The sequence below is a fragment of the Pleurodeles waltl genome, chromosome 10, assembly GCF_031143425.1.
Source record: "Pleurodeles waltl isolate 20211129_DDA chromosome 10, aPleWal1.hap1.20221129, whole genome shotgun sequence".
Classification (NCBI taxonomy): domain Eukaryota; kingdom Metazoa; phylum Chordata; class Amphibia; order Caudata; family Salamandridae; genus Pleurodeles; species Pleurodeles waltl.
This window is the reverse complement of record NC_090449.1, coordinates 611,075,504-611,091,467: the sequence shown is the minus strand read 5'-3', so window position 1 is coordinate 611,091,467 and position 15,964 is coordinate 611,075,504. Positions and strand designations below refer to the sequence as shown.

The following is a 15,964-nucleotide window of genomic DNA, read 5'->3' as shown; positions in this document are numbered from 1 at the left end:
GAACAGTGAATGCATGGCGAGTGATTAGAGAATGGATAATCTATGGAGGGTGACTTGATAGTGAACGTTGAATGGATGCTGGATATTAAATGATAAGTAGAACAAGTGTAGTGAACGGACGGTGGATCGACAGTGGATGGCGAGTGTATAGTGAATGGTGAGTGGATGGTGAACACCTTATGGATGACGAATAGATAGCGGAAGGTCGATGGGGAATGGTGAATGAGTGGTGAATGGTTCGCCAATTGATGATAAATGGATGGTGAATGGTGAATAGTTGGTGGTTGTATTTTGAATGATTAATTAACAGTGAATAGATGGTGCCAGAACTCTGAATTGATGGTGGATGGATGGTGCACAAAAGAGCACTTATTAGTAAGCAAATGGCTGGTGAATGAACAGTGAATGCTGGGAAGTTTGTGAATGTATGTTGAATGTATGTTGATGGGGGAAATACTAATGGCGAATCAGGGAAGGATGGATGGATTTTGCTTGGGTGGGTGGATGGAAGGATGTAGAGAGTATGGATAGAGAAAGTGAATGGTGATGAACGGCTCCATCGTTAGATCAGAGAGGTTCACTGGTGGCGGCGAAATAAAGCAAAGAGAAGAGTAAAGATAGCTTTATGATTAATCTAATAGGGGGGCTAAGTCTATAGGAAACATGAGATATCTACAGTAGAAGTCCACCACTGAGGTGGAGGTCGGGAAAGGGAAAGGCATCTGCCTGCAAAACAAAAAATGGACAATGTACAATATTCTGTTGCCACAGAGAGGTTGTAAAGTGGTCTGCGTAAAAGATACATATATGCCTGGAAGGCAGTACCGGGGAGAAGATAGTCTTCACAAGAACAACTATTTACAATATTTTGTAATGGGCCACTTCCAGACAAAGGACAACAATGACTGGAAAAATATATAATGCCGTGGAAGGATATGTAAACTGGAAATAAAGAGATAGTGGGGAATTGTGATATCAATGTAAATCCTAATTGATTCATTTTCAGAAATGAATGTTTGCAGTCTTTCAATATTAAGAAATGGAAAAGATTGACGATTTTTCATCAAGTTACCAAGTATTTCAGTTACATATTGACAGATAACATGCAGGTGTTTTTTGAAAGCTTTAATTTTGAGATTTAATATGCCAAGCTCATACCTATCTATGGAAGTATTTGTATGACATTCCAAATAATTTCTTTAAATTATTGCAGCTGTATAATGCATCTATTAATCAGAAGACACCAATATATATTGTTTTAAACTTTGAGTTTGCATGTGATCTTGAATTCTGTACACACTTACCTCAAAATGGCCAAGCTTATTTTAGCAGGGCACTCGAATTATGCGGCATTAAAGGAACACATTGTGCGAGAAGATTGACTAACTGAAGCATCAGGAACAAGACAATTTAGCAAAGATTCACTATTTTATCATTATGAGAAGGTAATGTGTTCATGGCTATTAGTATCACCTCCTTTGTATCAGTTTAAGACCTAACTATAGGCCCCATAAACTAAAAAGTGACCAACCACCCACTGCAAAGGATCAAGTACTGCGCTACATCATGCATGCTTTATCTTTTTAGTAACTTTTGAGTCTTTTGAACAAGAAACATTTTTTTTGCTGAAATCTGCAAATTGTTCCGCACATTGTGCAATATGCGGCAAGTGTGGTAACAATGAGCAAAATGCAGCAGCTCCAGAATCGCATAATTCCATTTGTCTGCCAACACCCATTAATTTGAATGATGCATTTAATTGTTTGTTGTATGTCGACTATTGGTATATCTGTGCATCCTATTTCACATCTCTCCAAGTTTATCACACATGAAACCCTGTGACCCCGAAAGGGACTCTGTTCTAAACATTTGAGAAGTGAGTTTTATTGAAAACAAGCTTATGGAAAACCCTCTGCAACCCGAGGTACCTGGTGTGGTGAGTTTGAACCTTTCAGCAAATGTCATCTTTGTTCAGTGTGACTCACCACTGGACCAGTGTATAATAATTATGATATTGTAATGGAAATTGTGTTTAGGTCTTCGGCGTTGGAACCCCTTGTTTCAACAATGCAAAACAGTGTCCTTCTGATTTCTGCAACTTGAGGCTACTGCGCTCTATAAAAGGTTAGTTGAACAATGTGGTTGGTCATCGGACTTCATATGTTATGTGATTTTCTAATCAAATAAAATACCAAGATAGACCAGTATCTGATGCACATTGCTTGAACTATAACATCATCATTTCTTTTAGCCACAAATCATAATATAATCAAGCGTGTGACATAAAACTTACATTGTCTTCCTTCGATGGTTTTTCCATGATGACTGGGGGCAGCAGTAATCCTCCAGGAGAGTTTGGATTGGAGCATGTTCCAGACATCCCAACCAGTGTAACCACCCCATTACAATCCACAGAGCTGTTCCTCTTGCCATTCTGGGTAAAGCTGGGAGTTGTAGGGCGAGAGGTATGGCTAGTTTGGCTGAATGTGCTGGATCGTCGTCCCATCCATGGGACGAGCAAAGATCCTCGGTGACTGTCTCTTTCGCCAACATTACTGATCTCATCGTCGGCAAACTCAGTATCTGAGCCAATATCCCGTCCCCGGACACGAAAATTGAATATGCTTCCATGACTGATCCTGCGCTTCGCATTACTAGAGCTACGACCAAATCCAATACCAAGAAGAGACTGCAATACAAACAAAAACGAAATTGCATAATTTTTAAACAGCTTAGGTTCAGCTTTGCACAAAATATTCACCTGCTGTAGGTGGATATTGACACACCGGTTGTATTTACTTCCTCTGGCAATAACATTGAAGGAGCAGCAAGAATTGTAGCAATGCAATACCACAACAAAGCCATATAAAATAATTCATTAATTCATAGCTGTCACGTTCTTAGGTCGGGCGTGCTATTATTTTGACCTGTTGGAAGTATTGTGGACTTTTACCCATGCCCACCACTTTCACTTCTTCATGGGCTTGCCTTTCAAGAATCCTTTGTTATCATTGGTAAATGCTTTACGTTTATCCCTCCTTGGGGAGGTTTTGTTACCTCCTTGCAGACTGTCCCTGTTACATGGATAATTGCACGATTGCCTCTACTTCTTTTTCTTTTTGTGTCTCTCCTTCGGGCTCATGCTCATGCGGCCATGGTGCTTTGAGTCGGCTCGCTTATGTCAACTGTTTTACTTTTCATTTTGCAATTTATGTGGCAAGAAAAGTCCAGTTAGGAATTTACAATGCTAATAGCTCTAACTCGAGCAAACATGAGACCCATTGCATTGCAAATGCTTGTTTTCAAATGCATGCTAGTGTAACATATTTTTCTAGGTCATGGGATGTGGCAGTGGTCGGTGTCATAGGCAGCATGGGTTGAGGTTTCAGGAAGGGGAAAAATAATCACAGCTTTGAGATAGTGTGATGAGGAGTGGAAGGCATGATTATTTCCCTCCTTTCCCAAAGCCATACAAACAATGTAAAGAAAGAAAGAACATTTATCAATTAACGCTATTTGTGAGTGGAAGACCTGTTTTGGTATATTTGAGTGGTGATAGAAAATGCATTTGAGACAAAGTTAGAAAAAGATGTTTGAACGGACTCCTTTTTTAGGGCAATAAACTTTGTTTCAGAAGTTCTCTTTTGGACTCATTTATGATCATGTCATTAGAACAAAGGTTTATATATTTTCATCAAAGGATCCCCAATGATACTATAAATAATGAAAAAGATCTCCAGATGTCTTTGCTTTTTGTACCACATGACGTTTTAACACTGTTGTGGTGTGAGGCCTGGTGATCAGTCTCAGACACATGTTCAGTTAAAATTGTATTGCCTCCTGGCCTAACTGCAAATAGTCTGCCGGAGATACCTTATAATAGAGTTGAGTCATGTCTCCCTCAAAACAAGAAATACCAATGTGCAGTGGGAGACTAGATATAGTATAAAGTGTCTTTCTTCTTTGTTTTTCCACTCTTAAGTCAGAGAGTTCTTCAACTGTACATTTAGCTCACATCCCACAAAAGGCCAATGAACACAAAATTCATTTTTAGGACTCAGTAGTTAAGTTTCTTGTTAGCTGGAGAATTTCTTTGGTTCGTGTGCCTACATGTTTAGAATCCTAAAATTTCTACAAGACCAATCATTGTTTTTCAAATATATATATTTTTTTAAAGGCACACTGAATGATATCAATCAATCAATCAATCGCATTTATAAAGCGCGCTACTCACCCATAAAGGGTCTCAAGGCGCTGGAGGGGGGGGGGGTCAGTGCTCGAAGAGCCAGGTCTTGAGCTGCCTTCTGAAGGAGAGGTGGTCAGGTATGGCGCGAAGGTGGCTGGGCAGAGAGTTCCAGGTTTTCGCTGCTAGGAAAGAGAAGGATCTTCCTCCGGCGGTGGCTTTGCGGATGCGGGGTACGGCAGCCAGGGCCTGTCCGGTCGAGCGTAGAGTGCGCGGAGGGGTGTAGAAGGAGACGCGGTTGTTGATGATTTTGGGTCCGAGGTCGTGGAGGGCTTTGTGTGCGTGGGTGAGGAGTCGGAAGGTGATCCTCTTGTTGACTGGGAGCCAATGAAGTCTCTTCAGGTGTCCGGAAATGTGGTGGTGGCGGGGTATGTCCAGGATGAGTCGTGCGGCAGCGTTCTGGATCCGTTGTAGTTTCCTCTGCAGCTTGGTGGTGATGCCGGCGTATAGGGTGTTCCCGTAGTCCAGGCGGCTGGTGACGAGGGCGTGGGTGACGGTCTTCCTGGTGTCGGTGGGGATCCAGCGGAAGATCTTGCGGAGCATGCGGAGGGTGTTGAAGCATGCCGAGGTCACCGAGTTGACCTGTCTGGTCATGGAGAGGGATGAGTCCAGGATGAAGCCGAGGTTGCGTGCGTGGTCGGTGGGTTGGGGAGTGCTGCCTAGGGCGGGGGGCCACCAGGAGTCGTCCCATGCGGCGGGAGTAGGGCCGAGGATGAGGACCTCCGTCTTATCTGTGTTCAGTTTCAGCCGGCTGTCTGTCATCCAGTTCGCTACTTCCTTCATTCCTTCATGTAGTCTGGTCCTAGCTGAGGTGGGGTTGTTTGTGAGGGATAAGATGAGCTGGGTGTTGTCGGCGTAGGATATGAGGTCGAGTCCGTGTTTGCGTGCGATGTTCGCCAGGGGGGTCATGTAGACGTTGAAGAGAGTGGGGCTGAGGGAGGATCCTTGGGGTACGCCGCAGATGATCTCCGTGGCTGTGGATCTGAAGGGGGGCAGGCGGACTCTCTGAGTCCTTCCGGAGAGGAAGGAGACGATCCATTCCAGGGCCTTGCCTCTGATGCCGGCGTTGCTGAGGCGGTGTATCAGGGTGCGGTGGCAGACCGTGTCGAAGGCTGCAGAGAGGTCCAGGAGTATGAGGGCCACGGTTTCTCCCTTGTCGGTCAGGGCTCGGATGTCGTCCGTGGCTGCGATGAGGGCGGTTTCGGTGCTGTGGTTGGCCCTGAAACCGAACTGTGTGGGGTCGAGGGAGTCGTTGGTTTCCAGGGCGGTGGTGAGTTGAGCGTTGACGATTTTCTCAATCACTTTGGCGGGGAATGGTAGGAGAGAGATGGGCCGGAAGTTTTTGAGTTCGGTGGGGTCTGCTGTAGGTTTCTTTAGGAGGGCGTTGAGCTCTGCGTGTTTCCAGCTCTCCGGGAAGGTGGCGGCGGTGAGGGAGGCGTTGATGACGTCTCGGAGGTGCGGTGCGATGATGTTGTCGGCCTTGTTGTAGATGTGGTGCGGGCAGGGGTCTGATGGGGATCCGGAGTGGATCGAGTTCATGACGCGGGTGGTCTCCTTGGTGGTGGTAGGGCTCCAGGTGAGGATGCTGGTGATGTCGGTGGCGGGTTCCGGGTGGGGGTTTGCGTTGGGGGTCGGGAAGCTGTTGTATATGTCGATGATCTTGTGGTGGAAGAAGGTTGCGAGGGAGTCGCAGAGGTCCTGTGAGGGGGGAATAGGGTTGTTTTCTGCGTCCGGGTTGGAGAGCTCTTTGACGATGCCAAATAGTTCCTTGCTGTTGTGGGCGTTGTTGTCAAGTCTGTTCCGGTAGGCTGTTTTTCGTGCGGCGCGGAGGTGTTGGTGGTGTTGGCGGGTGGCGTCCTTGAGAGCTGACATGTTCTCTTCGGTCTGGTTGAGGCGCCACACCTTCTCGCGGGCGCGGCATTCTTTCTTGGAGTTCTTGAGGTCGGGGGTGAACCAGGAGTTTTTCTTGTGGTTGTTGGTGTTGGCTTGAGTCTTCAGGGGGGCCAGGAGGTTGGCGCAGTCGGAGATCCAGCTTGTGAGGTTGTTGGCAGCTTCGTTTGGGTCGGTGGTGCTGGTGGGTTGGTTCTGGGAGAGGGTTGATGCGAGCTGTTCAGTGGTGATACGATTCCAGTGTCTTCTTGGTGGTTGCTGGGTGTGGTGAAGCACGGTGGTCTTCTTGAAGCTGAAGTGGACACAGCTGTGGTCCGACCAGGTGAGTTCGGTGGCATGGCTGACGGTGATGTGTTTGCTGGAGGAGAAGATGGGGTCGAGCGTGTGTCCGGCGTGGTGGGTGGGTGTGTTGACTAGTTGTTTCAGTCCCAGGTTGGCGAGGTTGTCCAGTAGGGCGGTGGTGTTGTTGTCGGTGAGGTTCTCCAGGTGAAAGTTGAGGTCTCCTAGGAGGATGTAGTCGGTGGACAGGAGTGCGTGAGGGTTGACAAAGTCTGCGATGTCTTCGCTGAACTTGGCGCGGGTTCCTGGTGGTCTGTACATGAGGGTGCCTCTGAGGGTGGTCTTGGGGTCGCTGTGGATCGTGAAGTGGAGATGTTCGGCGTCGGGGAGTGAGTCGTCGGTGTGGGTCGAGATGCGGATGGAGTTTTTGTGTGCGATGGCGATGCCTCCTCCGATGCGGTTGGTGAGGTCTTTCCGGATGATTTTGAAGCCGTCGGGGATGGCTATGGCGATGTCGGGTGCCGAGGAGGGGTTCATCCAGGTCTCGGTGAGGAAGGCGATGTCCGGGTTTGTTGAGTTGATGAGGTTCCACAGTTCGATGGCGTGCCTGTGGATGGATCGGGTGTTGACCAGGATGCAGTGGAGATTGCTTCCGGGGGGGTTGTTCTTGGCGGGAGCGGAGTGGGCCCGAAGGCAGGTGAAGCGGCAGTTGTTGCAGGTGAAGGATCCGTGGGTCCGTTTCGGGGTGGCGCGATAGCAGCCCGGCGTGCGGCCAGGGTTGAGTTTGGTGAGCGTGGTGGAGTCGTAGGTCAGGCGGGAGGCGCGGGGACCAGGGGGTCGGGCGCTGGGCGTGGTCCAGGCGCGGACGGGCGCAGACGGGCTTGCCTTAGGCGCGCCTTCGGCACGCCAGCGGCGCGCCCGCTGCGCGCGTCCGCTGCGCGGCCTCGCAGCGGCCGCCATTTAAGGGGTAGCCGGGGAGGCGGGGTTAGCTGGGAGGTGAGCGGGTAGGTGAAAAAGCGGGAAAGCAACGGCGGGAAGCCTCGAGAGTGGCGAGGAGGCCTATAAACGAAAAAGTACCGAAAAAAGTACGAAAAACGTGGAAAAAACGCGGAAAACGAGGAGAAAAGGCGGCGGAAGGACGGGGGGGCGGCGGGGTCACTCGGCGAAGGCAGGCACTCGGGGTACACGGAGAGAAGGGGGGCGCGTTCACAACAAGCAGGCAGCGAGGGGCACACACAGGCAAAACCAAGCAGGCAGACAGCAAAGGGCACACACTCGGGGTACACGGAGAGAGGGGAGCGCGATCACAACAAGCAGATAGCAAAGGGCACACACAGGCAAAACCAAGCGGGCAGACAGCAATAGGGAGAAGGCACACAGGTCTGGTGGCGCTGTGAGGACGGGGGAGCGACCTACCCTGGGGTCAAGGGTCGCTACCACGGCCTCGCAGCGGCCGCCATTTAAGGGGTAGCCGGGGAGGCGGGGTTAGCTGGGAGGCGGGAGGTGAGCGGGTAGGTGAAAAAGCGGGAAAGCAACGGCGGGAAGCCTCGAGAGTGGCGAGGAGGCCTATAAACAAAAAAGTACCGAAAAAGGTACGAAAAACGTGGAAAAAACGCGGAAAACGAGGAAAAAAGGCGGCGGAAGGACGGGGGGCGGCGGGGACACTCGGCGAAGGCAGGCACTCGGGGTACACGGAGAGAAGGGGGGCGCGATCACAACAAGCAGGCAGCGAGGGGCACACACAGGCAAAACCAAGCAGGCAGACAGCAAAGGGCACACACTCGGGGTACACGGAGAGAGGGGAGCGCGATCACAACAAGCAGATAGCAAAGGGCACACACAGGCAAAACCAAGCGGGCAGACAGCAATAGGGAGAAGGCACACAGGTCTGGTGGCGCTGTGAGGACGGGGGAGCGACCTACCCTGGGGTCAAGGGTCGCTACCACGGCCTCGCAGCGGCCGCCATTTAAGGGGTAGCCGGGGAGGCGGGGTTAGCTGGGAGGCGGGAGGTGAGCGGGTAGGTGAAAAAGCGGGAAAGCAACGGCGGGAAGCCTCGAGAGTGGCGAGGAGGCCTATAAACGAAAAAGTACCGAAAAAGGTACGAAAAACGTGGAAAAAACGCGGAAAACGAGGAGAAAAGGCGGCGGAAGGACGGGGGGGCGGCGGGGACACTCGGCGAAGGCAGGCACTCGGGGTACACGGAGAGAAGGGGGGCGCGATCACAACAAGCAGGCAGCGAGGGGCACACACAGGCAAAACCAAGCAGGCAGACAGCAAAGGGCACACACTCGGGGTACACGGAGAGAGGGGAGCGCGATCACAACAAGCAGATAGCAAAGGGCACACACAGGCAAAACCAAGCGGGCAGACAGCAATAGGGAGAAGGCACACAGGTCTGGTGGCGCTGTGAGGACGGGGGAGCGACCTACCCTGGGGTCAAGGGTCGCTACCACGGCCTCGCAGCGGCCGCCATTTAAGGGGTAGCCGGGGAGGCGGGGTTAGCTGGGAGGCGGGAGGTGAGCGGGTAGGTGAAAAAGCGGGAAAGCAACGGCGGGAAGCCTCGAGAGTGGCGAGGAGGCCTATAAACGAAAAAGTACCGAAAAAGGTACGAAAAACGTGGAAAAAACGCGGAAAACGAGGAGAAAAGGCGGCGGAAGGACGGGGGGGCGGCGGGGTCACTCGGCGAAGGCAGGCACTCGGGGTACACGGAGAGAAGGGGGGCGCGTTCACAACAAGCAGGCAGCGAGGGGCACACACAGGCAAAACCAAGCAGGCAGACAGCAAAGGGCACACACTCGGGGTACACGGAGAGAGGGGAGCGCGATCACAACAAGCAGATAGCAAAGGGCACACACAGGCAAAACCAAGCGGGCAGACAGCAATAGGGAGAAGGCACACATGTCTGGTGGCGCTGTGAGGACGGGGGAGCGACCTACCCTGGGGTCAAGGGTCGCTACCACGGCCTCGCAGCGGCCGCCATTTAAGGGGTAGCCGGGGAGGCGGGGTTAGCTGGGAGGCGGGAGGTGAGCGGGTAGGTGAAAAAGCGGGAAAGCAACGGCGGGAAGCCTCGAGAGTGGCGAGGAGGCCTATAAACGAAAAAGTACCGAAAAAGGTACGAAAAACGTGGAAAAAACGCGGAAAACGAGGAAAAAAGGCGGCGGAAGGTCGGGGGGCGGCGGGGACACTCGGCGAAGGCAGGCACTCAGGGTACACGGAGAGAAGGGGGGCGCGATCACAACAAGCAGGCAGCGAGGGGCACACACAGGCAAAACCAAGCAGGCAGACAGCAAAGGGCACACACTCGGGGTACACGGAGAGAGGGGAGCGCGATCACAACAAGCAGATAGCAAAGGGCACACACAGGCAAAACCAAGCGGGCAGACAGCAATAGGGAGAAGGCACACAGGTCTGGTGGCGCTGTGAGGACGGGGGAGCGACCTACCCTGGGGTCAAGGGTCGCTACCACGGCCTCGCAGCGGCCGCCATTTAAGGGGTAGCCGGGGAGGCGGGGTTAGCTGGGAGGCGGGAGGTGAGCGGGTAGGTGAAAAAGCGGGAAAGCAACGGCGGGAAGCCTCGAGAGTGGCGAGGAGGCCTATAAACGAAAAAGTACCGAAAAAGGTACGAAAAACGTGGAAAAAACGCGGAAAACGAGGAGAAAAGGCGGCGGAAGGACGGGGGGGCGGCGGGGTCACTCGGCGAAGGCAGGCACTCGGGGTACACGGAGAGAAGGGGGGCGCGTTCACAACAAGCAGGCAGCGAGGGGCACACACAGGCAAAACCAAGCAGGCAGACAGCAAAGGGCACACACTCGGGGTACACGGAGAGAGGGGAGCGCGATCACAACAAGCAGATAGCAAAGGGCACACACAGGCAAAACCAAGCGGGCAGACAGCAATAGGGAGAAGGCACACAGGTCTGGTGGCGCTGTGAGGACGGGGGAGCGACCTACCCTGGGGTCAAGGGTCGCTACCACGGCCTCGCAGCGGCCGCCATTTAAGGGGTAGCCGGGGAGGCGGGGTTAGCTGGGAGGCGGGAGGTGAGCGGGTAGGTGAAAAAGCGGGAAAGCAACGGCGGGAAGCCTCGAGAGTGGCGAGGAGGCCTATAAACGAAAAAGTACCGAAAAAGGTACGAAAAACGTGGAAAAAACGCGGAAAACGAGGAAAAAAGGCGGCGGAAGGACGGGGGCGGCGGGGACACTCGGCGAAGGCAGGCACTCGGGGTACACGGAGAGAAGGGGGGCGCGATCACAACAAGCAGGCAGCGAGGGGCACACACAGGCAAAACCAAGCAGGCAGACAGCAAAGGGCACACACTCGGGGTACACGGAGAGAGGGGAGCGCGATCACAACAAGCAGATAGCAAAGGGCACACACAGGCAAAACCAAGCGGGCAGACAGCAATAGGGAGAAGGCACACAGGTCTGGTGGCGCTGTGAGGACGGGGGAGCGACCTACCCTGGGGTCAAGGGTCGCTACCACGGCCTCGCAGCAGCCGCCATTTAAGGGGTAGCCGGGGAGGCGGGGTTAGCTGGGAGGCAGGAGGTGAGCGGGTAGGTGAAAAAGCGGGAAAGCAACGGCGGGAAGCCTCGAGAGTGGCGAGGAGGCCTATAAACGAAAAAGTACCGAAAAAGGTACGAAAAACGTGGAAAAAACGCGGAAAACGAGGAGAAAAGGCGGCGGAAGGACGGGGGGGGCGGCGGGGACACTCGGCAAAGGCAGGCACTCGGGGTACACGGAGAGAAGGGGGGCGCGATCACAACAAGCAGGCAGCGAGGGGCACACACAGGCAAAACCAAGCAGGCAGACAGCAAAGGGCACACACTCGGGGTACACGGAGAGAGGGGAGCGCGATCACAACAAGCAGATAGCAAAGGGCACACACAGGCAAAACCAAGCGGGCAGACAGCAATAGGGAGAAGGCACAATGATAGTTGTTCTTCCAGGATAAAACCTTCCCTTAGACGATCTCTGCAAATGATACAGTTTACAATAAATAAGGGATATAGAGACGCAATATGTTTACCATTTTTCTGAGACTTTCATCAGATCCAGATTTTGGGAATTTGTGGTCTTCACTATATTCGTCCATTTCTGAGGATTTCTTTTTCCTTCTCCTGTTCCTTCTCTCTTTGGCACTTTTGGAACTCAGAGGTGACACTTCTCGGGAACTGTGTGACAGAGTGTCATCGCCTCTAGCAGCTAATGCCTAAAGAAAGAAAATAGATAACACTCAAAATCAGACCTGCTGTTTTATTGATAAGGTGGTTGTGGTACATCTTAGTGGCATAATAAGATGGCAAATTAATTGTCATTATGTAATGCATTTGACCTAAAATAAAAAATAAAAGGTATATAAACAGTTTCTAGGTAAGTTGGACAGTGGGCACCAATAAAATGATTTGGGTTTGCTTCAAAGGCGAAAAAGTTAGCTTTCCCTTAATCATTTTGCATAGCGTTTCACAGTAATATTTGTGTATAGAGGCTGCAACCTTCACTTAAAGCAAAGTGCATGTGCACTTTGCTGATTCACAAAATTTGATTTTGACCTTGTATCTCACATGGTCTAGCGCATGAGGCTAACTGTTGTTTAACGGCCTTGCAACATGGTAACTAACTCATTACTTTATCTATCACTTGGTCCACAAATGTCTTTTGGATTCCTTCATCACCTTTATGGTCAGGGCACATAAATATGTGTCTCATTCCTAACTTTTAAGTTTGATTTCCAAAACTAAATATCTCACTAACTTACATTAATTTGAAACTGGATGGCACTCCACTCTCTTATGCTTATTTATTCTAAGACTGAATTCATATACTTCCAAGCTAAATCTGAACCCATGAATCTTCCAATGTTATTGCACGTTTCCCCTCAACATTCTCCCCTTAAACATTCAGCCTTAAGTTTTGGTATAGTATTCACTCCCACAATGCGCTGGAATACTTGATCAGATCTACACCTATTGATGTGAAACACCAAGTATTCAATATTGTTAAAATCTGTACCCCACACAACTGCATGTTGTAAAAACACTACTCTGCACTAGTTCTAATCAAATTAGCTTATTGCCTCTAGATGGACTTCCACAATACCACCTCATAACGCTGGATAAAGTTCTAAATTTTGCTATAAGTACCTATAACCTTCACAGACACATATATACGACCATCATCACCAATTCACTTACCTATCAGTAAGAAACATAGCTCCTAACAAATTAATAATTGTGCTATTTAAGTCCATAAACAATCCAACTCTAGGCTACTTAACACAAATTCTGAGCAAATATGTGTTGCCCTGGAGCTTCCCTCATCCAATGAAATATCTTTTTCTTTCCTAAACCCCATATGCTGCCGTTTGATTTCATGTGCTTATTTTGGCACTAGACAATTGTTGTGACCTGCTGGGGTTGGACAACGTTCCCAGCAGTCCCTGCCTCATCACCTGCCACCCAGGTGGAGGGACTCACACAGTGTTTGAAAAGTGCCTTTCATCGCCGCAGCATGGGATGTGCTAATTTGGCACCAGACACTCATTGTGACCTGCTAGGGTGGGACTATGCCCTCCAGCAGGCCCTGCCGCATCATCTGTTGCTTTGTTTGCAACCAAGTTGGGGGACAAACCAGTTAAAGAAATGTTGACTATTTACTATTCCAAATGTGTGTCTATTGCCCTGTAAGAGGCAGGTATTTGGGGTTTTAAAAGCGTTAGTTCACTTCAGAAACTTGAGAACAAGTTGTTAAAGACTTTTTTAGCTGCCCTCTGCTGCTCCACCTTTGTTTGCCATGCAGTGTTAGGAGCTCCCTTTTTATCTGATTTGATCACTATGCAGACCATTGTCTTATGGCACAAGGTGTGGACCAGCGATTTTACCACCTTAAATAGCTTTATTCTAAATGATTGCCTAAATTTAACTTATTCTGGTTCTTTGCGATGGTTTAAGCATATTAAGCAGATTTTTCATGAACTTGGGCCACCAAAGAATATTTTAATACCCTGACTGTCCAATCTAATCAATAGAAGAGATCTAAAGTTTCTGGTTGTCATTTCTCTAAGACAAGCGATTTTGTAAGGAAATAGTCAAACATAGTGTTATCAGAAATCCGTTGATGTTAGTCACCGTTAAGATACAACGTTATACTACAGCTGTCCATAATCGACGACATCCATACCTCTTGACACAATTCAGGCTAGATATCTTTCATCGGTTAATCACCTTTCCAGCCATGAATGATTAGTTGTCCCTGTGATGGTCTCTCAACTCAATGCACCCTGCACTTTTATATCACAGGAAGTCTTTATTCCTTCACCATGTTTTCATCACTTTCAATCAGTGCATCTTGAAATTAACTGCATCCAGGTAATTGACTTAATATACCAACATATTTTATAGGTAAGTGCAGGAGTCCACATTAAAGGGTATTTTTTAACACTTTGTAAAAAGCAAAAAATGAATTCTCTCAAAGTTTTACAATCTTAACTGCCACATATTTATAATTTATTCTTAAATTCCACACTTGTGTGCTATATTTCTTAGTAGCCAATTTATCAAAGTGAGTTTATACCCCAGGGGTGGAGCAGTAAAGTGTCACATTGTGTATAATGATAAAAACGCTTGTGCTGACCCTGGACGCCCCTGATACTTGTTTTTGCTAATCACACACATGATCCAAAGATGTGTGCCATGATATTTCACATGATGGCCAGATATTACCTCAGTAGGTTTTATGTTGGGTAGGACCAACATTGCCCTTAAGTACTGTTTTCACTGAATGAATCTCCAAGCTTATATTTGTAAAATATCCCCAATGAAAGCACATCTTACACTATACAGTATTTGCAACGCTGGACCAACCGACTGTTCTCTAGGAATAGTCACGTATACAAACCTCCTGTTCCTTCTTTAGCTGTTCCATTGTTTCCTGAAACATCTTCTCCTTGGCTTCAGCTTCAGAGATGGTGGCTTGGTTTTGCTCTTCATAGGACATAGCCACCACAGCAAGGATTAAGTTCACCAAGTAAAAAGATCCAAGAAAGATGACTATGACAAAAAATATCATGTAGGTCTTCCCTGCTGCTCTAATTGTCTGAAAGAAACAGCACATTCAGTATATGAGTTTTCTCAGCAGACATATTAGTATAAACTATTTTACATGGTTATAGCTTTTAAATAATAACATAAGTGACTTTTTCTAACTGGAAAGAATAGCCTCTCCAGCAGGGGCTCAAACTTTAATACAGTGTGTTAGCATTTAACAGGGTATCATGCAATCCGGCATAATTTCTTAATCAAAGTGCTCTCTTCTATTCCTTCATACATGCAATACTCAAGTCACTAATTTATTTAACCTTCTATGTGCATCAATAAAGTATCACCTCACAGGTACTTCTGTTGTGCCAGAAGCACAATGGGGTGGCGAGCCTCTAGGGAGGAATTGAAGGTACCCGGACAAAGTGAGATCAAGTAATGTGCCGTGTGACACTGTTAGCTTATGTCTCACTCTTCAACCACTGCAAGAGACCTAGTATGGTCCTTGTGTGCAGCGGCCTGTGGAAATGAGGGCACAGATATCTCAGACAGTGGCAAGAGGAGGATGTGAGATTGCCTTATGTTGGACTAACTAGTATTAACTGCTGCTGGTAATTGGGTTGCTCGTGGCATGTTCTGGGGTTGATTATTTTACATTCCCTTTTGACAGGCCTCGGATGAGGTGGTGCTTACGGGTACATGTGTACTATTTGCACACAAGGAGACAGAAATATACCAGTATGAAGTTTTGTGTTGTATCCAGGCATCTTCTTTGTTCCCCAAGGTTTTCACCACCTGACCTGAGCCACACTTTTTGCCATCACACATGTGTGTTGGCGCAGGTGTAATGTTACTCCATGCAGCAGTTCAGCTTTGTAAGTGGAAAGCTTCGAGCAGTACAAGCTTTCAATATCGTTATTTGAGCATGACAGATTTCTCAGATTCATTAGTAGTTTGAAGACTTGAAAAGGATATTCCTGCTTTTAAGAAATTGGAACAGTTGATGACTAAATTTCCGAGTGGCTTTTAACCAAAACCGAATAGAGCTATTTTGACTTTGCTTTTGGCTAAATTTCGATCAACTAAGAGATCTAAGAGATGGGTGGTTCCAGTTCCATTGTACCATAGGATTTCCAGAGCTTCGTTTCGGCTGGGAGGGCAGCATTATTTTGCTGCTTCATTTACTAGTAGTTGCGTGTTGTTTTTTTAATGTGTTTGACGCACAAATGTTAACTCTCCCGGCGCTGGGATTTACTGAAAGCAAATAGGCAAAGTAAATTGGAGACTGAGAAGCCATTTTCCAACAACTTCCTAAACATTAGGTGATTGGTCATTGTTCAATGAGGGTGGAGAGGTTATTTCTTGATTTTAGGAGCAAGGAGAGAAAAGGAACGACGGTAAACTTTCTTGACTTTAGCAACATTCAAAAAGAAAAGCAAACATCCACCTTTGTCGACAGAAGTAAACCAGGTTGCTGATGAATTCAAACCCTTATGAATATTATAGCACTTTATGGATGATGC

The 15,964-nt window shown here is 48.7% G+C and overlaps 1 protein-coding gene across 2 annotated transcripts in view; it reads right to left on the bottom strand.

The window, feature by feature from the left end:
• LOC138261759 (sodium channel protein type 5 subunit alpha-like) overlaps positions 1–15,964 on the bottom strand; it is a 957,661-nt gene that overhangs the window by 533,637 nt on the left and 408,060 nt on the right. For both annotated transcript variants that reach the window (XM_069211083.1, XM_069211084.1), the window contains 3 exons: positions 14,302–14,499; positions 11,435–11,617; positions 2,294–2,689 (listed from right to left, as the gene is read on the bottom strand). In XM_069211083.1, coding sequence (XP_069067184.1) covers positions 2,294–2,689; positions 11,435–11,617; positions 14,302–14,499 — 777 coding nt within the window. The remainder of the gene's footprint in view (positions 1–2,293; positions 2,690–11,434; positions 11,618–14,301; positions 14,500–15,964) is intronic.